General features: G+C 41.2%; 3 protein-coding genes and 1 pseudogene across 20 annotated transcripts in view; 3 read left to right on the forward strand and 1 right to left on the reverse strand.

The window, feature by feature from the left end:
• Positions 1–4,603, forward strand: part of P2RY14 (purinergic receptor P2Y14) — a 62,272-nt gene extending 57,669 nt beyond the window's left edge. For all 13 annotated transcript variants that reach the window (XM_043474008.1, XM_043474010.1, XM_043474013.1 and 10 more), the window contains one exon: positions 2,412–4,603. In XM_043474008.1, coding sequence (XP_043329943.1) covers positions 2,438–3,451 — 1,014 coding nt within the window. In that variant the 5' untranslated portion in view covers positions 2,412–2,437 and the 3' untranslated portion in view covers positions 3,452–4,603. The remainder of the gene's footprint in view (positions 1–2,411) is intronic.
• Positions 1–22,547, reverse strand: part of MED12L (mediator complex subunit 12L) — a 347,565-nt gene that overhangs the window by 212,792 nt on the left and 112,226 nt on the right. The gene's annotated exons all lie outside the window — the stretch shown is intronic.
• LOC122445129 lies at positions 3,487–6,215 on the forward strand (annotated as a pseudogene).
• Positions 14,675–20,987, forward strand: GPR171 (G protein-coupled receptor 171). Of its 2 annotated transcripts, none has more exons than XM_043474026.1 (2): positions 14,675–14,788; positions 18,794–20,987. In XM_043474026.1, the coding sequence occupies exon 2, from the start codon at positions 19,323–19,325 to the stop codon at positions 20,280–20,282; it is 960 nt and encodes a 319-aa protein (XP_043329961.1). In that variant the 5' UTR covers positions 14,675–14,788; positions 18,794–19,322; the 3' UTR covers positions 20,283–20,987. The 2 variants fall into 2 exon arrangements, with proteins under 2 accessions (XP_043329961.1, XP_043329960.1); XM_043474025.1 differs by having other exon boundaries at positions 19,259–20,987.

Consider the following 22,547-nt stretch of genomic DNA (forward strand, 5'->3'; position numbering starts at 1 on the left):
CCTGCAGCACACTGGCCAGGGGGCGGCGTCTCCAGCACTGCGGCCCTGGGGGCCGTCTCTCAAGCGCTGTGGGACTGCTCTTAGGCTAAGCTGCATCTTAGTATCAGAGGACAATACCAATTATTTCCTAGATACAGGCTCTCCCACAGTAAGCAGTTTACAATAGAAAACATAGACCCTTCGCTCAGCATCTAAATATGAAACAGGCCACAGAAGACCTACAGAGAAGCAAGTTAAGTACAAATCCATTATGATCAGATCCAAGTGAACAGGGCATTAGATTTCCCTCCGAAGGAAGTCCAAGGACAGGCAAAATCAAGTGGCTAGAAACGTTTCTACTTTTGTCATGTGCTCACAGGAAGAGCACGGAAGCAAGACGCTCTTCCGTGAGAAATAGCACACAAAGGTTGCAAGTATTTGCAAAGTGACTGGATTTCATATTCCACATTTCCAGATTTCACCTTCTCACACCTGCTTAAATTCACTGACCTAACCCTTCACTATGTAAGCACCATACGTGGCACCAGAAATATAAAGATGAACAAGGTACATTCTGTATCCTCAAGGAACCCAGTGTCCTCCACAATCTTTCTTTCCCATGATCGCTGACTAGCTGAAAATTTCTTAAGAGGGACGCATGACTTGTATTCCCAGATTGCATATTCATTTATTTCACAAATATTTTAAATATCTAATGTCCTAAATGTAATGCTAGGAATACAATGGTTAAAAAAAAAAAGCCATGACCCCTTTCACTCTGAAAAAGCGTACAGTAGCAGAGGAAACAAAGAACCAACACCCAGAGGGACAAGCGCTGAGAGAAGAAAGGCACAGAGCCGTGAGCACACAGGGGGCCTCATACTCCGTCCACCCAGCCAAGGCCAAGGCGGCAAAGAGTCCTAAGCAAAGTCGCATCTTCCACCAGGAAAGGATGACGAGAAGTCAGCCAACCAAGAAGGTACGCAAGAGTCTTCCACACAAACGAGTCTGTGCAAATGTTCAAGGTGAGAGCAATCAGGGTGCCTGCAAGGCAGGAGGATTCAAAGCAGCAGGAGCTCACTGTTGGAGGTAGAATCAGGCGGGATCCGACCAAGAAGGGGCTTCTGGGAGCTCAGGGTTTAAGAGTTAAAGGACTTTATCCTGAGGGCAAGAACGAAGGGTTAAACAGGATGTTGCCATTACAGATAAGATGGGCAGCGGACATTCTCTTTGACACATCAAATAATCTTTCAAAAAACTCCTCACTCCTCATCTTCCTTGCCATGAATCATTATGTCCAACATCTGTGAAGACTACACAAGATTCCCTAACAAAAGAAGGTTCTGGGTAATACCCAGGACAGTGCTGCTCAATAAAAATATGATGAGACCCATATATGTAATTTTAAATTTTCTAGTAGCCATATTCTTTAAAATAAGTAAAATTAAGTGAAATTAAGATTAATAATATATTTTATTTAAGGGGATATTTCTAAAATATTACCTCAACATGTAATAAATATTAAAAATACTGAGATATTTTACATAATTTTTTTCATACTAAGTCTGCAAAATTCATTGTGCATTTTACATCATATTTCAATCTGGACTGGCCCCATTTTCAAGTCCTCTATAGCCACGCATGGCTAGTGTCTTCCATATTGGACTATACAGGCTAGAATGTACTTTGGGGAACATCTCTGAGAATGTTTAAGGTACTTCTATCATTTTTGTGTTTACTAATTTATAAAAGTACTGCAAATCAGCTTCTAAATGGGAAAAGACACAGAAAAATCTCAATTTTGAAAGGTACCCATAATCCTATACCAAAAATACCAGTTACGTGTGGCCGTGTATGCTTGTAAGACATGGTCCTGTGTTTAAAATACACATAGGGTGGGCTTTCTCAAAAGTAGGGTCTGTAACAACAGCTCTTAAACGTACTATGAAACAGACACTGTTTTTATAGCTTTATCATCTCAGAGGCTACATTTAAAGGATCCTCCCAGAGCCCTGGAGCTTTGCAGGAACCCCCAGCATTTCAGGGAAACCCTGGTCTATGTGGTCACCTCAGTTCTCAGGCTGTCCTGCTGCTTCTCTAACACTTCTTTCCTGTTACCCGTCAACTCGATTCTTCCCTTTTCTAAAGGAAGGAAGAGAAGGTGAAAGGGAGGAAGGGACGGGTACCTAACAAATACAGCACAAACTTAGCTTCCAGAACTTGCTGGGCTTGATCATATCCTTGCCTGGAAAATCTCATGGACAGAGGAGCCTGGCGGGCTGCAGTCCAAGGGATCGCAGAGTCAGGCACGAAGGAGCGACAAACACTTTCCTTCCGTGGTTATATCTATTGCCCTCTGCTTTTATTCCTCAGCAAACGACTCAGAGGTTTGTGTGTGCGCTTTGAGTGACTCTTCTCACATCACCTTGCAGGCCACGCCTTCGGAAGTTGCCAGACCATGAATGCCACCACCGTCCCACCCGTGGAGGGGTCCTGCCCCTCGAACGCCCTCATCACCAAGCAGGTCATCCCCGCGCTGTACTTCGTGATCTTCGTGGCCGGCATCCTGCTCAACGGCGTGTCGGGGTGGGTGTTCTTCTACGTGCCCAGCTCCAAGAGTTTCATCGTCTATCTCAAGAATATTGTCGTGGCCGACTTCCTCATGAGCCTGACTTTTCCTTTCAAGATCCTGGGGGACTCGGGCCTGGGCCCCGAGCAGCTGAACGTCTTCGTGTGCCGGGTCTCGGCCGTGGTCTTCTACATCAACATGTACGTCAGCGTCATGTTCTTCGGGCTCATCGGCTTCGACAGGTATTACAAGATCGTGAAGCCTCTCCTGACGTCTTTCATCCAGTCCGTAAGCTACAGCAAACTGCTGTCGGGGCTGGTGTGGGGCCTCACGCTGCTCATCGCCCTTCCCAACATGATCCTGACCAACCGGGGTGTGGCGGGGGCCGCGCGCCTGAGATGCATGGACCTTAAGAGCGACCTGGGCCTCAAGTGGCACAAAGCCTCCAGCTACATCTTTGTGGGCATCTTCTGGATCGTGTTTCTCTCCCTAATCGTCTTCTACACTGCTATCACGAAGAAGATCTTTAAGTCCCACCTCAAGTCCAGAAAGAATTCCATATCGGTCAAGAAGAAATCTAGCCGCAACATATTCAGCATTATGTTCGTGTTTTTTATCTGCTTTGTGCCTTACCACATTGCCAGAATCCCCTACACACAGAGCCAAACAGAAGCTCATTACAACTGCCAGGCAAAAGAAATCCTGCTCTACGTGAAAGAATTCTCTCTGCTCCTGTCAGCTGCAAACGTATGCCTGGACCCCATTATTTATTTCTTTCTATGCCAGCCATTTAGAGAGGTCTTGTGTAAGAAATTGCATATCCCATTAAAAACTCAGCATGACTCGGACACTTCCAAAACCAAAAGGGAAAATATAATACGGGAAAGCACAGATACTTTGTGAGTTCCCACCTCCTTTCAAATTAAGCTCATGCATGCATGCTGTAATCTTCAATTCCATAACAAAACAGAATGAATACTGAATACACGTGTCCACAATAGTATCATCTCTAGGCATCACTATTCAACTTAGTGGAATAATAAAGTTAATAGGTAAGTTTCCATGCTTCTTTTGTAACATCAAAGAAAAAAACAATACATTATTTAATCTTATCCCATCAAAATAGAAGGTTTAAAAGTATAATCAGTAGCCTGGTCAGTTCATACAGAACTTTAAACAGCAAATACATTGGAAGCAATAAAAACAATTCACAGGTGTGTCTTCTTCTAAAAACAAGAATTAAGTTACACAGTTTTTTTCAACAGGGTCATTAAAGACCAGTGTAAAAGCAGGCAGAGTTGATATGGACTTAAGAGGCCAGTTTGTAGTGAAAAAAGTCAAGTTTTCTCTGATTTGAAGAACCTGGGTAAGCAGACAATGAGAAAATTACTTAAGAAATCCCCAACTGATTTATTTCATCACATCTCAAAGGAAAGCAGATATAACTTCTGTACACCACAGCAAAAAATGTAATTTTTCTCTGATAGCATTTTGAGGATAAGGTAACTTTTAAATTCTTTATATGAAGATTAGCTAAGCCACTTAATGAGCCTGGGGTTCTGGTCTTAGAATATGTATAAGTGAACTCTACAGAGAGAAGCTAGGTAGTGGCATGTGTTGTGAGCAACTTCCTCTGCTCAATGGTATGGAAAAAAAAATATATATATAGGCTGATTGGGGAAAAGGCATATGCACACAAATACCCGCCAGGCTGGCAACATACATTATTCCCTAGGAGCAGAAAGAAACAGTTTCTGTAGAAAGCAACTGGACTTCATAAAAAAGAAAATCTAAAATTTATGAGTGATAAATTACACACAAAATGAAAATTTACATATCACATTTTATGAAAAACAAATTTCATATGTGCAGATATAGGATATGGTCGCTGGCTCTCTGAGTTATCAAAGCTAAATTCTTTCCTTGCTGTTAACTTGCCTGAAGATATTTAGCCCAACTTTCAAATGTTCTTCTCAAACATTTTTGTATGTTTATATATATATTTTTTTCAAGCCCTATCGTATATGTACTAATAAAAAAATATTTTTCATAGTGTCAATTTTTCCCTTAATAGTCAAGATATTAAAAAACAGTACCAGATTTCCTCAGTCAAGACATGGGTGGTTGCGTTAGTACACTCGGTCAAACAAGCTAATAAAAGGCAGAGAGAGCAGGCATAGGAAAACCCAAGCTAAGAGTTATATCGAGTACTTCTGAAATCCTATGTGCCAATGACTTTTCAAAACTAAGTATTTCTATGTTCTAGGACCTTATCAGATTTTAGAGAAAAGTGAGAAGGCACATTTTAAACTGAGGAAGATCTGGGAAGGTCTTCACACTCTGAATCCACCTTCCAGTCTCTGCTCCCAACTCTGGGTCAAATGTTCTCTTCCAAAAAGAACAAAATCACAATTCTATCATACGCATGCCCGGCAAAACTAAGCGTGCTATAGCATTTGTCTGGCTAAACATATTTGCAAAAGAAAGTAGCTTGTTTGTATTCAGTTCCCATTGTTCAGGGCAAATTATTACATCCTGATGTTTCACATGCCCCTACTACAGCACCAGAGGAGAAACTGAAAGTATAAAAGAAGACAGGAACCACCCAGCAATGCGTCTGTAGCCACTGCGGCCAAGCAAACCGGAAATATGAAAGGCAGTATCTGTCAGGAAACAATATGCAATGCAAATAAGGACGGGTGAACCAAGAGGTGAACAGCGGCAACTGCGTATCAGAACTTGTGAAGCACAAGACCTATACTTGGGAAAGGGTGAGACACTAAAGAGGACACAAACAGATGGAGACGTCTGGTGCTCACAAACTGGCAGAATCAATACTGCTAACATGATCACACCACCTAAGGCAACCTACAGGATCAATGCTATCCCTATGAAAATATCAGTGGCATTGTTTACAGAACTAGAACAAATAATTCTAAAGTTTATGTGAAAACACAAGGGCCTCTGAAAAGCCAAGATAAGCTTGAGAAAGGAGAACAAAGCTGGAGGTATCACACTGCCTGATTTAAAACTATACTGCAGCACCCATGCGAACACGGCGCTGCAAGCAGTGCGGAGCGTGCGGGCCGCGGTCGGCAGCCAGCGCGCCCTGCTCGCCGCGGCCCTGGGGACGGTGGGCGGGTGCCGTCCGGGCACTGCGCACCGGCCCTGCTCTGCTGTCGGTGCGGAAATTCACAGAAAAACACGAATGGGTAACAACAGAAAACGGTGTTGGAACAGTGGGAATCAGCAATTTTGCACAGGAAGCTTTGGGAGATGTTGTTTACTGTAGTCTGCCTGAAGTTGGGACAAAGTTGAACAAACAAGAGGAGTTTGGTGCTTTGGAAAGTGTGAAAGCTGCTAGTGAACTCTATTCCCCTCTATCAGGAGAAGTAACTGAAATTAATACAGCTCTAGCAGAAAACCCAGGACTTGTCAACAAGTCTTGTCATGAAGATGGTTGGCTGATCAAGATGACATTCAGTAACCCTTCAGAAAATGAACTAATGAGTGAAGAAGCATATGAAAAATACATAAAATCTATTGAGGAATGAAAATGGAACCCCTAAATAAACTACTTTGAAACAACTTAATCTAGCATAGTTGTCTTAAATTAGTGGTGGATAGATATTTAAAAAGCAACTTTTAGCAAAAGAAACTACTTGTAACAACATTTCCTGAAGAAAATACCCCTTAACTTTCTAATGCCTTCAGATAAACACTGTGTATCTTTTCCACAGCATCCTGTGATTTTTAGGCTAGGCTCCAGTTATAATATTCAGAATTCCTGAAATTATCTGATAAAACTAATTATAAAAATTATGTAATTCAACGATAACATGGTTATCTTATACCTTATATGACATTGTAACTTGCTTACAGCTATCCTTGGATTTGGGTCAAAATGATCTTCCCACTAGAAATAACTGCCAGTGGAGAAAAGTTTGTTAGTTATATAGTGTCCAGTGAAGAATATTACTGTCTTAATTTTGCAATATACTGTGTTTGCTGGTGCTATTTTTATACAGTGAAGCAACAGCCTTGCAGGAGAATAAACAATTTAATAATAAAATATTCAACTTCTTAAAAAAAAAAAAAACTATACTGCAAAGCTATAGTAACCAAAACAGGATGGTCCTGGCACAAACACAGACACATAGATCAACAGACTAGAACAAAGGGGCCCAAAATGAACCCTCACTTACACAACCAACTAATCTACAAAAAGGAGGCAAGAACATACAGTGGAGAAAAGACAGTCTCTGCAATCAACGGTGTTGCAAAAACTGAGCATCTATATGCAAAAGACAGAAACTGGACTATTTTCTAACACCATATACACAAACAAACTCAAATGGATAAAACACTGAAATCTAAGATTTGAAGGCATAAAACTTCTAGAAGAAAACACAGGCAGTACACTCTTTGACACTGGTGGAAGCAATTTTTCGGGATATGTTTCAAGCAAGGGAAACAAAAGCAAAAGTAAACAAACTACATCAAACTAAAAAACTTTTGTACAGCAAAGGCAATAAACAAGAAAGCAGAAAGGCCAGGAACCCTCACGCACGATCAGTGGTGATGTAAATGGGTAATGCCACCGTGGAAGACAGTACGGAAGGTCCTCAACAAAAATAAAAACAGAACTATCAGCAATTATACTTCTCAGTACTTTTCCCTAAAAAACCAAAAACACTTATTCTAAAAGATGTGTGCATCCCTATGCTCACTTCAGCATTATTTGCAATAGTCAAGACATGGAAGCAACCCAAGTGCCCATCAATAGATGAATGCATAAAGATGATGTGAGATACACACAAACATACACATACACACAGACAGACATATATACCAAGAACAAACTGGGGGCAGTCAGAGGGGAGGAATCAGTGAAACAAGTCAGGGATCAAAGAAGCAACAAACTTCTAGTTATACAGTAAATAAATCATGGGATGTGAATGTAATGTACAACAGAGAATTTAATCAATAATATGGGCTTCCCTTGTGGCTCAGCTGGTAAATAATTGTCTGCAATGCACGAGTCCTAGGTTCCATCCCTGGGTCAGGAAGATCACTTGGAGAAGTAAATGGCAACCCACTCCAATACTCTTGCCTGGAAAAGTCCATGGACAGAGGAGCCTGGTAGGCTACAGTCCATGGGGTTGCAAAGAGTGGGACCTGACTGCACAACTTCACTTTCACTTTCTACTTTCACTGGTGACAGATGGAAAGCAGACATATCAAGGTGAGCCTCTTGTAATGTATAAAAGTAATCACTGCTGTGCACCTGGAACCAATAATACTATAAGACAATCACCCTTCAATTTAAAAACTGAAGAAAAAAATTCAGATCAAGACCACAAACAAATCTTTGGATTTAACTTTTAAAGATCATTTAAGACTTTAGCGAGAGGAATTTCTGTAAGAAATTTATCAGAGTTAGAAGTCAGATCATAAGGAGTTTATTCAAATATTGAAAAGTTAGGTAAGTAAAAGCAATGAGCATTTTTTAAGAAAGAAACTTAAAGGTCCATGGCTACAATAAAAAATAGAAAAATAGAGCAACAGCAAAAGTGGATTAACCCAGAAACTTCTGAGATCATTATTAGTTTTTAAATTATTTTCTGTAATATGTTCTAGTTTATAAACAAGACTTGTAATACATATTTGCTGCAGCTAAAAAATACAACATTCCGTACAAGCAGTGCTATGAAATAAAGCATTTTGAAAACCGGCTTATGACAAACACAAGCCACGTTTTGTTAAAGTGCTTCTTCCAGGAGTGAGAGGTTAACAGGCAGGAAGGCTAGGGGTCTTCAAATAGAGAAAATAGGCTGCAAGTGTCAGACTTTAGCGGCAGGAGGAAACAAACTACAAGTGTCAGATTTTTTTCTCTTAAAATTCTCTGTTGCCAGGACGATACCTGGTTCCACCAGAACTTTTCTCAAAACTTGAACTAACCAATGCTTTTTTCTTATGGAAATATTTTTCTTAAGTCATGTTAATGAAACTATGTATTTGCTTTGGAATCTTTCTTCAAACTGGTTCCACCTAAAATTAACTTTTGGCTGATAACAGCTCAACAAACCACTATTCATATCAGTTGTTTTATGGCTGGGGAACGACACACCTGTGCCATCCTATCTCAAAAATGCATATTGTGGGAGAGGGGGCAGGTCAGCCTTGAAGTGTCTCTCTTAATTGTTAATAGCTTTCTAACAGACATAAAACCTCTTACTAAAACTAGCAAGGGGGGCCACTCTCCATCCCCCTTCTGATGTCTATGTCAGAAGCTTTCTCTGTCCCATTTTGTACTCTAATAAAACTCTGCTATACAAAAGCTCTTGACTGATCAAGCCTGGTCCCTGGTCCGGAAGTTAAATCTTCTTCGGAGATCACGAATCTGACACAGCTCACCGCGAGCTATCAGGAGGATGTCCTGTCATAAAGCGGTGATCCATACATCACTGAAGTCTGGCAGAGAAGAGGTGGCCAAAAGGAAGTGGCAGCTTTTACTGTTGAAAACCACAGAGTATTAGGTCTTTCCTACCCCAGCACACAAACCCTCACAGCGCTGTTAACCCAAAGGAAATCCCATGTCATTCTGGGCAGATGATCTGTTGTGTTTGTAATTTGTATGACATCTCTTGATGTCATGGATATTTTCTGTACTAATAAAGTTTATTTATTCTCCATAGTCAAAACACGTAGGTAGCAGCAACAGGACAAAGTACAGAATAGAAAAATAATGGCACAAACTTCCTGTCATCTTAGGTGGAAACAAAGCTTAGTTTAAGGGTGTTTTCCAGAGTCTCTAGATTAATCTTTTAGATGACGCTAACGTGGAAAGGTTTTATCATTTCTAAGTGACCCCACTAAAAAACTACAATTAGGCTTGTGCCATATAAGAGACTTGCTGGCTGACAGACTTGAATGTCCACAGCTGTGGGCAGGGGTTCCGTTAAAGGCCAGGTGCAAGGGCTGCAGCTGACGGGACCAGGCCTGAGTTTGTCCTGTTTCACCAGTCACCTTCCATGGTGTGAGTTTTAACTAATAAAAGGAAGTTACCTGCTCTTCTTTTGTGGTAGCAAGATGAAAAGGGATAAAATAAGCAGCAAATTATGCTGTATCAGATAATGAGGTAACACTAAAAACACAGGACGTCGATAAACCAAACTTTCCCTACCTGCTAAGCCAGATTCTGTCCTCAGACTTCCCATCCCAGAACTAAGACCACAGCCTGCTTCCCGCCGGGCCCATTCCTCAGCGCCTTCGCCTCCACAGTCGTTCCCAACTGGCCATCCCTTCTGGGCCAGTTCCAGATCCTCATTGCCTCTCGCCTAGAAAGATGGTGAGATCCCCACCCTGGATCTTGTCTTCCACTTTTCCTCAATCCAACCCCACGTCCTCCAATGCCCGCACTTGCCTGGTACTACTGAACTGACCTCTCCTCAGACAACTGTCCTGAGCGCTGCAACGCTTCCTAACCAAAGCATCCGAGATGGACCACACGGCTCCAAGACGTGGCCCGGGCCTCTTCCTCACACAGACCCCACACACACACTCTGCAAGCCCAGGCTGAGAGGCGCCAGACGCCCTCCCCACACCACAGCCCAGGTGCGTGCACCCTCCCCGAGCCCACCTCCGCTCCCTCACGTCTCAGGAGCAGCTCCTCACCTCCTCTGGTCTTTAAAAGACCACTTCCTGGACCCCCACAGGCTCTGACAGCCCACAGTCCACCCGCAACCCCTCAGTCCTGCCTTGTCTTGCCCATGCCTTCTACGCTGCAACCTTCTAAAAGCAACGCTTTCTGGAGGATGGAAGTGAAGGAGGCAGCCTGTAGTCAAGAAGTAGTTATTAGAATTTGTCTTAACCACTTGACCAAAAAACAAAGATTCACAAGAAATTGATCATATCATACTCAAGCGGCGGGGGGCGGCAAGGGGGGAAAGGACAGGGACTTCAGTGACTAAAAAGACACAAGATAACCTTTAAAAGTTCTTTTTAAGGGACTTCCCCAGCTATTAATTATTTTATAAACATGAACCAAAGAGCACAGCCACACCTCCCAACTGAAAGATGAGATGAATCGTATATTGATCAGATAACACTGTGCGGCCAATAAAAAGGCAGAAAATCGAAAAGCACCAGACAGGGGAGTGACTCCATACACTCAGCCACCCCTGCAATCAAATTCACATTTTAAGCAGATGCAAAACACCTCCGGCTTCAAAATATCCCCAAATTTTTACGCTTCACTTCATTCAAAAGGGAAAACTGAAGCAGAATATAAACAATGCGGAAAGAAACTGTAACCTGTTAGCAGCTCTGCATCTATATCTCACTTTAAAACTACTCTGTCTAATCACATCTGTCACTGTCGGATCTGAAGCTGCCAATCTGAGAGTTAGGAAAGAATGTCTTTGGACTAATTCAGGTGGGAAAGGGGATTATCCACCTTTAAAAACACTTTCAAAATGCAAACCTAAAGCGCAATGGCTCCAGAGAGAAGGGTGACCTGGAGCCACAGAAGCTGCTGGAGAAATGCTCCAGATATGGGCATTTGTTAACCAAAGAACAGCCTCCTGCCTGAAGATCATTTAAAACCTTCAGGATGCAAACTATTTTGAGCTGTCCACATCTCAAGTTGCAAACTCCGTGAGGAAAGTGCGGCTCGGCGGTGCCCGTCCCACTGCCCAGGGGCACTCAGGCTCAAACAACTGTAAACACTAAATGTGCGTGTTTGCGGCGGGGGGGTGGGGGGGGGAGAGGGGGCGCGGGGGGATACGACCGACCTGGCAGCCTCTCTCATAACCACATTTTCCATCCAACACTTCCATTTGAACTAGAATAATTAAGTGCTGGGGAACACTGGGGTCTAACTGTGCAGCTCTGAGCAAGGCCTCAAATTCCCTCATGTCCTAGTTTCCCCATCTGTAAAAAGAAAAAGCTCCTCTATTTTATGGATTTCTTCAAAGAAAATAAATTCTCAAACGTGTGTTCCTGGCTGTGGCAGTGGCTACCTACCCCAACAATCTTTTTTTTTTCCCTTCCTTCCTTATTAATTCCAAAGGTTACCACGCTATGTTTGAAAAGCAAATTTTAAGAATGTTACACATTAAAAATGATGCTTCTATTGAAAGACAGTTGTTTGGTACTTGCATTCAACAAGATCAAAACTATTGTTTGTGTGGATAAAGGAGAGACTATAAAAAGATCTTTTTTTTTGTCAATTCATGGGGCAATTTACTTTCAATTTTTAAACATACAAAATACTCATTTAAAGTAAACGCTTCGTCATTTCTTAAATAAAAAGTATTGCCACAACCCAGGTAGGGGAAAACAACTTCCCCTCACTTCTTCCCACTTGGGTTTCTGAAATACTGGGTTGGTGATGACGTGCAATTTCCTAGAACGCTAAGAAAATACCCACTGACAAGCATTAGTCCTTAATGAAACAGAAAGAAGTGATTTATGGAAATTTAAATGGAACTAGTGTTAAAGACAAAAACAACAGTGGACAGCAGGCCAAAAAAAGAATGCTTCTTCCACTGTGAAGAAACTTCCACAAAACTCCAGGGTGCCTCAAGCTGTCAGGAATGAGGAAGAACACGCTCAGTTTCACTATTAAAAGACTGTGTGTTGTGTGAGTCACTTCGGTTGTGTCTGACTCTTTGTGACCCCATGGACTGCAGCCCGCCAGGCTCCTCTGTCCATGGGATTCTCCAGGCAAGAACACTGGAGTGGGCTGCCATGCCCTTTTCCAGATTAAAAGACTGGTTTCTCATTATTCCCAAAAGGAAATAGAACATGAAGAACTAAAGGACTTCAGCTCTTTCATACTTGGCAACCCAGACACACACACACAAACTCAGAACAGTTCAATGTATTTCTTAATTCTATCCATACCCCGAAGTGAAGAGGGAAATACACACGTAACTATGTCTAACTAAAAAAAAAGAAAAAGAAACTTTACCAAAAACCTTTGATGCCAATGTTCCTTCGTACCATATTTTAAATCCATTCACCACTCAGCTGGCAGCCACCTGCATCTCATCAAATTCTTTCCATCTCACCCTCTCCATCCCCCAGTGAGTGTAAGCCCTGATCATAACTGCTCATTTAACTTGACTACTACAAAATACAAGTGCATTATTCAGTGAGTCCTAGCCAGTAATGATGCACATATTAGTGTCTTAAAAGAGAGAGCATTTCCTATTATGATGAAAGTTAACACTGGTTCCTAACCCAAATCAAATACAAAGTTTGAGAAAGATTGGCACTTTTCCCCACTAATTTCTAAGTGAATATACGTAAAAATTATTCTTTTGCAAAATGATAATAACTACCTGAATCTGAAAGACCACCAGGGTATCTGAAACCAATGGACAGTGTCATCATAAGTGTCCTTATAGAAAACTGTTGTTTTCAAAAGTTCCCTAGATCCACCTTAAGTTCCCTCCAGCTTGACAGTTCCCCTTTAGTCTTTTAGAGGTTTTTCTTTTGAAGAGTGAATACCAAAGGAATGTATTTTAGACCCTAGCAAAGCTTCTTCTGACTATTATTTAGAAAACTAAGAATTACTAGGAGAAAAAGAGACAAAACCAAGGTACCCACTAGGCCGATGAAGCAACAGAAATCCAGACACCACCCCAAGTGGTCAGGCAACGATCTGCCCCGACACATCACCTCTGGACCACACTACTTACTCCCTCAAAGGAAGAACAAACATTTATCTGATTTGAATGTACACCAGAGGGTCCCTTTTCATGCGTTCTTAATTACTGAGTACCTGTCTCAATCCATCATGCTGTTACGGCCAGATTGACAAAAGAACACTGCAGGTTTACTCTCACAGCTTAGACAAACAGGCCCAATACATTTTTGAATAAAAAAAAATTCCCAGCTATAAAACAGTACGCACAACACGGCAACATTTTTATGCGGGCATGTTGTTGTTCGGTCACGAAGCCGTGTCCGACTCTTTGCAAGCCCGTGAGCTGCGGCAAGCCAGGCTTCTCTGCCCTTCGTTATCCCCCTGAGTTTGCTCAAACTGAGGTCCCCCGAGTCAGTGATGCCATCCAACCATTTCATCCTCTGTGAGATGGTGTGAGATGATGTGAGCATACTCATAGGAAAATTTTAAAATATGTACCATCAGACATCACCACAGGTAGTCAGTGATTAAGAATCCGCCTGCCAATGCAGGGGACATGGGTTCTATCCTTGGTTCAGGAAGTTTTCACATGCCGCAAGGTCATTAATAAACCCTGTGTGCCACAAATACTGAGCCCGCATGCTGCCGACTGCTGAAGCTGGCACGCCCTAGAGCCGGCGCTCCGCAACAAGAGAGACCACCCCAATGAGAAGCCCGTGAACGGCGACGAGAAAACAGTCCCGTTCACAGCAACTACAGAAAGCGTGCACACGGCAACCAAGACCCAGCACAGCTAGAAAAGGTTTTAAGTAATTAATTTAAATAAATAAACAAAACAAAAAATAATAATAAACAAACAAAACAAAGCCAAAAAATGCATGCAGCAAAAACGTTAACCGTGATTATCTCTGTACGTGATGATTTTCCTCTTATATTTCCAGATTCTTCTAAAATATGAACAAAAAATGAAGATAAATTAAAAAAATACACTGTATCAGACTCTACTAAATCACATATTTTCTGTATGTTAATAGATGTCTCACAGCAGTATTAAAATTGCAACCATTTTTTAAATTATAATTTTGAAAGCTGATGACTGTCAGTATATATACTAAAGAAATTCTGCTTAAACAGCTGGTATCTTTAACTCATAACACCATTCAAGACACAAAAACTGGCATTCTTTAAATTCATTATGATGAAAAACACAGCTTGGGTGATTTCAAAAAAAACATAGGTATTACAACAGATGAATAAAAATCTTTCCTCTAAAAGAACAAACAAATCTTAACTGTTGAAGAAACCTTGTACAAAATTGAAAAGAACTTCTTCAGGAGGCTTTCATAAAGGTAAAATATGTGTTTAAAAAAAGAAAAGAAAAAAATACAGTTAAACTATCTGCAAACCACAGTCTCATCTACGTCAATACGCAACATTTTAAAACCACACAAAAAGGAAAGGAAATTTTTAGTGCAGCCGGCAGCCCTGCAGCGGGCCTACTGCCGCTGAAGCTAGCCAGACAGCTCACGTTTCTCTGAAGACTTGGAGCAAGGCCTGCTGAAGCACAGAGAATACACCTCCAGGTACGTCTTCCTAAATACTTAATATATTCAGTGTCTTTACGTGGCAGGGAAATCTATGATTTTCAGTGCTTAAACCATGTGAGCCAAAAATGCCAACATGTGATAAGGGTGCTGTGCAAGAAGGCACCAATGATTAAACTCCAAATAGATTCTCAGTGTGAGCTACACTGTAATTTTCTTCTACCTGAAGCCCTCATCCATCCCTTTCAGAAAGACGGCTTAATTCACACAACACTGAACACTGCTTCCTGATGGGTTGGCCTAACTAGTCAGTAACTCGATTTTAAAACTGGATGGATGCAGGCTGGGTCGTAGTTCTTCCCCGCAGGGCACAACACAGCTCTACAAACACTGTGAGAGGTAATTTCTAGAAAACTCTGTTGTGACTTCTGTAAAGAACAACTGATGAGTTATCTCACGAGGTTCTAAGCAATGGGCACTCTCAAACAAAGGCAACAACAGACATCTCTTCCTGATTTTGCTGGAATACACCGGGGCACCTCAGATTTCCATAGGCTAATAACTGGTTAAAACAATATATATTCATCAAGCACTTAGTGTTCAAATTCACAATGGAAAACACAAAATGCTATTACAGTGTAATTTAACAACTGTTAAATTTTTGATATGACCAAAAATTTTAAATGAGAAGTTTGGGCTTCACTGCAAGCTAGACGGAGGTTCAAGAAAAACAACTGGGAGGCCCTGCATGACTCTCAAGCATTATGGAATGAATAGTTACACAGTAATTATTTTTAAATAAATTACCCACGGGTGGTCAGTTCCAGATACACAGTACGCTAACTGATCAAAACTAATTAATTCTCTAATCCTTCTCTTTACCACATAGTCACCTATAAAATGAGACTTTACTGTGTAATTGTATGAGCAACAGGGGCACTCAAAGAAATGCATTATATGTTACGATTATAATGTAACATTTGAAATACAAGCATCTAGGCCAAAATGCTAGCACCTCTGTAAAGGAACAATGAGCAAAGTCGGGAGGTGAGGGCTCGTCTACACCGACACTAGCTTTTGACCCAGAGGACAAAAGAGTGTTCAGAATAAATAGGTAATAATTAAATGGTTATTAGCCAAAGTCAAGTCATAAGGAAGTCAGTAAAGCCTAGAGCAGACTTCAGATCTGAAGGGCTTCCTTTGGGCATTTAGGATATAGGCAGGATGGGGGCTGGGAAGGATAGAGGCAGGGAGCCTAGAAAATAGCCAACAAGGTGGGACCCTAGTCTGCTCCACCAAGCCAGGGAAGCCTGGCCAGCAGCCAGGCGCCAGACCTCTGTGTGATCAAACCCCGAGACTGGACCAAATGCTACCAACAAGGGTTCCCTGCATCCTGGCAGTCCTGTGAGCCCCAAACCCTATCACAACAAAAAGTACACAGGAAGGAAGGAAGTGCTCCCAGAACAGCAGGGATCCCACCAACTAAGCCACAGAGCTGGGGGGAAGACAGTGCAGACCGTACGGACGGGAATTCTGAAAGAGAAGCAGGTGGAGGCTTCAAACATACAACAGACGCTTGTTTTTTAAATGTATCTATGGTAAAACGAAACATCAAAACACACAGAGCCTGAATGTCCTGCATTAGTATTTAGGGGGAAAATTTAAGAATGAATATTTTCTTTCTGCTCTTTGACATGAACATTTTTAGACTATAGTTCCTAACAGTAGTGAGCACTTAGAAAAGGTTTGATATTATAATAAAAATAAGACAAGGTACCATAGGATACCACTCACATGTGGAATCTAAAAGCAATGGTACAAACGAACCTCTTTATAAAACAGAGAGAGTCACAGACGTAGAAAACATACTTATGGTTACGAAGGATAGAGGGGGGAGGGGTACACTGGGGTTGATGCAAACGCACTGCTGTAGATAAGACAGGTAACTAATAGGACCTACTGTAAGCACAGGGACCCTACTCAGTACTCTGTAAGGACTTACACAGGGGAAAAAATCTAAAGAGAGTCGATGTATGTAGAACTGATTCACTTTGCTGCACAACTAAACTCAGCACAACACTGTAGACCAATATACACCAATAAAAGTTATTACTCAAAAAGTAACAACAGACACAGTTTCAAAGCGGTTTTGAACATGGCTTCTAAGATCAGACTGTCTGGCTGGGGATCCTGGCTCCATAGTTTACCAGCTGGACAACCTCAAGCTACTCAGCCTCGCGGCGCCTCAGCTTTCTCATCCATAAAACAGGGTATAAAGGACCTGTTTTCCTTCCTTTGTATAGCCAAGTAATATTCCATGGTGCATATGGACCACATTTCTTTACCTTCATCTGCCCACGGACATTTAGGCTGCTCCACGTCCTGGCTACCGTAAACAATGCTGCCGTGAACAGTGGCGTGCATGTGTCTTTTTGAATCATGGTTTTCTCGGAGAATACACCCAACAGTGGGCTCGCTGGATCATACACTAGTTCTATTTTTAGTTTTATAAGGTACCTCCATACCCCAGTTTTAAAAGGGTAAGGGAGACAACATCTACATGATAGAAATAATAAAAGGTTAAATAAGTACATGTGAAGTATTTGGCCTGGTACCAGACACAAAGAATGTGTCTGATGACTTTCACTGGGTTTAGTACAGAATGATGTTATTGCTGGACTCTCAAGCCCTATCTCAAGTAGGGAAATGGGAAAAACATGTATTCTTTAAATGTCCCTTTAGTTTAGAAAGCTTTATATACATCTGCCTTATTCATCCACTTACATATTATTTCACCCCAAGATGTAACCAATGCATCATTAAATAATTAGGAGAATTAAGATTCAAAAAAGCTTCTAAAGTTTTTGTTTTTTTAAAAGGATGTTTCAGAGAAGTGCCCTTCTTAACCCCTAAAGTTACTGGTTGCTATTTTTAAAAGCTGCACATGAGTTTTTTTCTTGCTAAAACACAAAACCAATCTTCTGATCGATAAATCAAAGGAAGGAAGTTGTTTGATATTCATGAGAAGGGTGCCACAGCCCTAAGAGCATGAGTTTATGAAGCCTAGTTTATTTAACTTACACTATAAATCATCCAATATTCCAGATTTGGAGGGAACATGACAACACTCCATCACTATCAGTGATAATCACAATGGTTCCAAGGGCAGGACTTACACATCTGGCCTTGACTGCCTTGAAACCCACAATGAAAGAAGAAAGAAAAAACCCTCAAGTGCTAAAGTTAGATGTTTTGATACATCTATACATATAACTGAGCTTCTTTCCTGAGAGCTTTGTAACCAACAATCATATACCCTTGCCCTAGAAGCCTTTAAAATAAAATCTTGGTCAAACTTCTTGCCAACACTGACCAGGAAACATCTACGCAAGCACATATAAGAGACATATAAAGCAAACCACAAAGCTACTTTAAAACTATCTTGCAGCTAGCTACACTTAAAAAAGCAAAAGCAGGAGAAATTAATTTTAATAATATATTTAACCTAATGTATCAAAAATATCGTTTCAATATATGTTCAATATAAAAATTACGACACATTTTACTAACTCTTGCACTACGTGCATAAAATAGCACAATTTTACTCCTTAAGCCTTTGAAATGTGACCCGTCCAAACTGACTTGTGCTGTTAAGTGCAAAGCACACCCTGGGTTTTAAAAATTTAATGTAAAATATTTTAAGAATACTGCAAGGAGTAACTACTCTTTATAATATTTCATACTAAATCTTTTTTAAGACCCAGCGTGTACTTTGCACTTACAACACAGGTCAGTTTGGACAGGTCACTTTTCAAGGGCTTAATGGTCATCTGTGGTTGTAGGTTACCAAACCAGGTCTACACCATCATAATCCAGAACATCAGGCAAAGACCAGATGCTGATCCTACAACTTCTTCTGCTAAAAGAAAAATGAAATTCTGATTGTAAAAATGTTCTGGTACACAACAAAAGGCCTATTATTTAAATAAAAATCTAGATTTTAGTACAATTTTCTGCCCACTCTCACCTCCCCTCTCCACCTAGGTTTCTCCAGCATGAAGAGTTCTATCAACCTATGAAAACAAAAGCCAGGAAGCCTCATTGAGAGCAAGATTCAGGCTCAGCCGCAACCAAACTTTTTTGTTTCCTCTCTCTAATTCTCAGAAATGCAGTTCACTTATCTCCTCTACAAACTAACTTCCAACCCAACTGGTTACAAACAAGCTATCAGGATGCACAAGTGTGAAGTCAAAAATATCCCTTCTAGCAGCAACCTACACGGGATTTCCCAAAATCACAAAATCAGACCATGGAAACCCCAGGCTTCCTTCCTCATAATCGAAGGTGTTCCCACCAATCCACACATCAAGTAACTTCACCAATAAAATTCTAAGAAGCAGAGTGACTGCAACCATGGTTTCGGGAATGCAACTGTGTTTGAAGAAAACAATTTCTAATTTGAATTACTAACCTCGCTTTCCTCTCATTCTTTTTTTTTTTTTTTAACAGATTCTTTGGAGCTTTTTGTCTTTGTTTTGTTCTTTCTGGACGGTCATCCCTACTGTCCTTGAAGATGACCAACAGTTCTACCCTCTGTCCAGTTTACAGAGACCTGGAGCCATTCACATATTTCTTTTATTTAGTTTTCCTCGTTGGAATTATTGGAAGTTGTTTTGCAACCTGGGCTTTCATACAGAAAAACACTAATCACAGGTGTGTGAGCATATACTTAATTAATTTGCTTACAGCTGATTTCCTGCTCACTCTGGCATTACCGGTGAAAATCACTGTTGACTTGGGCGTCGCACCCTGGAAGCTGAGAATATTCCACTGCCAAGTGACAGCCTGCCTCATCTACATTAATATGTACTTATCAATAATCTTCTTAGCATTCGTTAGCATTGATCGCTGTCTTCAGTTGACATACAGCTGCAAGATTTATCGAATACAAGAACCTGGGTTTGCTAAAATGATATCAGCTGTTGTGTGGCTAATGGTCCTTCTTATAATGGTGCCAAACATGATCATTCCCATCAAAGACATCAAGGAAAAGCCCAACGTGGGCTGTATGGAATTCAAAAAGGAGTTTGGAAGAAACTGGCATTTGCTGACAAATTTCATAAGTGTAGCAATATTCCTCAATTTCTCAGCCATCATCTTAATATCTAACTGCCTTGTAATTCGACAACTCTACAGAAACAAAGATAATGAGAACTATCCAAACGTGAAGAGAGCTCTCGTCAGTATACTTCTGGTGACTACAGGCTACATCATCTGCTTTGTTCCTTATCACGCTGTCCGAATCCCATACACCCTCAGCCAGACAGAGGTCATATCTGACTGTTCCACCAGGATTTCACTTTTCAAAGCAAAAGAGGCCACACTGCTCCTGGCTGTGTCCAACCTGTGTTTCGATCCAATCCTGTACTATCATCTCTCAAAGGCTTTCCGATTAAAGATCACTGAGACGTTTGCTTCCCATAAGGAGTCCAAGGCTCAAAAAGAAAAATCAAGGCCTGAAAACAATGCATAAAATACGGGATTTTTTTCATGCTATAATTTCTTGCCTCACTAGACAATTAAGTGTACAAACTCCTGGGAAGGAGGGGAAAAAGAGCCTCCGTAAGTAAAAATACAGGCAGAGGGCAAATGCGGCTTGGTTTACTGACAAACTGTTTCTGAACACAAGTCCAACTGTACTCTTGCGGTTGTTGATGCTCCTTAACACAAATGTTACAAAATGTACATTTTGTACAAATGTACAAAAAAACAAAAAGCTAAAAAGTCTTCTTGAACCAATATAAACCCTGCAATATCCTTAAAACCTAAATGAGTTCTATGACACAGAGTCTGAAATATTCATTAGGTATTCACTTAAAGGCCTGGAGCTGACTTCTGATAGAAATATGCAAAATACTTTCTATGTGAGTTGCCAGAAAGCCCTTTAGCAACACAGTTTAAAGCCCTTTAGATCACTTTAAAAAAAAAAAAAAAAGGGCAGGTGATTTCTTACCTGAAACCACATGAGCCTGATTGATTTTTAATCCATCCCTTCAAAAACAGTAACTTTTTGACTCAATGCTCCAATTTTTAACATCTAAGTGTGTCCTGCCACAATAGCCTACAATTTTTTACTTATAAAAAGGTTTGGAAAAACATGGTTTTTGAATGTACTATATATCCTTATTTCTACCTATAGGTTATAAATAAAGATATTTCTACTGTTAGTAATGACAAATCTAGTGATTTCTTATTTTTAGTTTGCAGCAGTAAATATCATACCCCATAATATCTTCAAGTGGGGGGGTCCTTAAATTATACTAACTGCTAAAACTACTGTTTTGGGACTCACATCCAAAGTATGGAAAACTAGCACCAAATAGTGTTAAAATAGACACGTCGGCTCCGCATCGCAAGGACTTGTTAGAAAGAGATGCGGCATGAGCTTAGCTGAAGTGTGCCTCCCAGGTCCTGAAGGGGAGTCTGACCCCAGGGGCAGCCAGCCACGCAATGTACGCGTGACCTCACTCTCAGGGTCACAGCCCACTGGTCAAATTCTCTCAGATGTGAGTAAAGCATAAAGGACTCAGTAGATGGTGTTAAATGAAGACTTATTTAGGGAAGGAAGACTAAAACATTTAGATAAGCACATACAAGACTTTGTATTTTTTGTTTGTTTCATTTATAAAAGCCCACATCAAAACCAGTAATGCAATTGCATTAGCTGCAATGATTAAGAAACGGTGTTGTTTGAGCAAAAGCACGCAGACACAAGAGAACAGAGTATGGTCAGCAGAGGAGAAGGATGACATGGGTAATGGGGATCAGCTGCTTGGTGACAAAGGGAAGCTAAGTTTCGGGTGGTGAGCATGCTGCAGGGGATACCGCAGTAGAAATAAGGTGTTTACACATGAAACACCTCTAATGTTATCAATCAACATTACCTCAATAACAATACATGATCTCAAAGGACAGGAGGGAGGGTAGGAGGGAATAAAGAAGGGAGCGAGAAAGACAGAAAGAAAAATAAGGAAAGAGGGAAGAAAAGAAACGAAGGAAGGAAAAAGAAATGGTGTTCCTGCAAAGTGACAAGTTTGAATTCCAGGCTCATTTTTTAGCTCTGCGCTGAGAACTATTTTCTGACAGCTGAACCTTGGACAACTCCTGCCCACAGCGTTACTACACATTCTCTGAGGATGTATAGTCTGAGGAGAACAGTAAATGAGAAAATGCACCCAAAAAAGTGCCCATTACACCTCTAACGTGGTAGGCACTGCACCAACCCCAGCTGGCCAGTGCTAACAACAGGAGCCCTGTCGGTATCACACGTCTGACACAGGGAGGGTCTAGATGACCCCGGGTGACCTGTGGCAGAGGCTGCTGAATGCCCAGACACGAGAGCCTGGGTACGTCTGACACAGGGAGGGTCTAGATGACCCCGGGTGACCTGTGGCAGAGGCTGGCTGAATGCCCAGACACGAGAGCCTGGGCTTGGTGGCCCACTGAGAGCAGAGTCTTACCGATGAGCAGATTAGGACGTCATTCACACAGAAGCATATATGCAACTAGCTTACTTTTCTGAATCTTTTAGTCAAGCTGCCTTTAGTCTTCTCTCCTTGGCCTTCACTCACTAGAGCCACACTTTAGAGACACAGTGGGGGCGGGGGTGGTAAAAAACGAACTTTTTATTTTTAAATCATATTCTTGTATTCTCCTCATGTGCATAATAGGCTAGTCAGACTCACTACAGCATCCACAATGGCATAGTTTTACTAGTATACGCTTTTATTTCCCCTTT

The sequence above is a fragment of the Cervus canadensis genome, chromosome 7 (genome assembly GCF_019320065.1).
Source record: "Cervus canadensis isolate Bull #8, Minnesota chromosome 7, ASM1932006v1, whole genome shotgun sequence".
NCBI lineage: Eukaryota > Metazoa > Chordata > Mammalia > Artiodactyla > Cervidae > Cervus > Cervus canadensis.

Excerpts from the sequence above, each read along its gene's own strand:
- GPR171 (XM_043474026.1), top strand. The coding sequence starts at position 19,323 with ATGACCAACAGTTCTACCCTCTGTCCAGTTTACAGAGACCTGGAGCCA.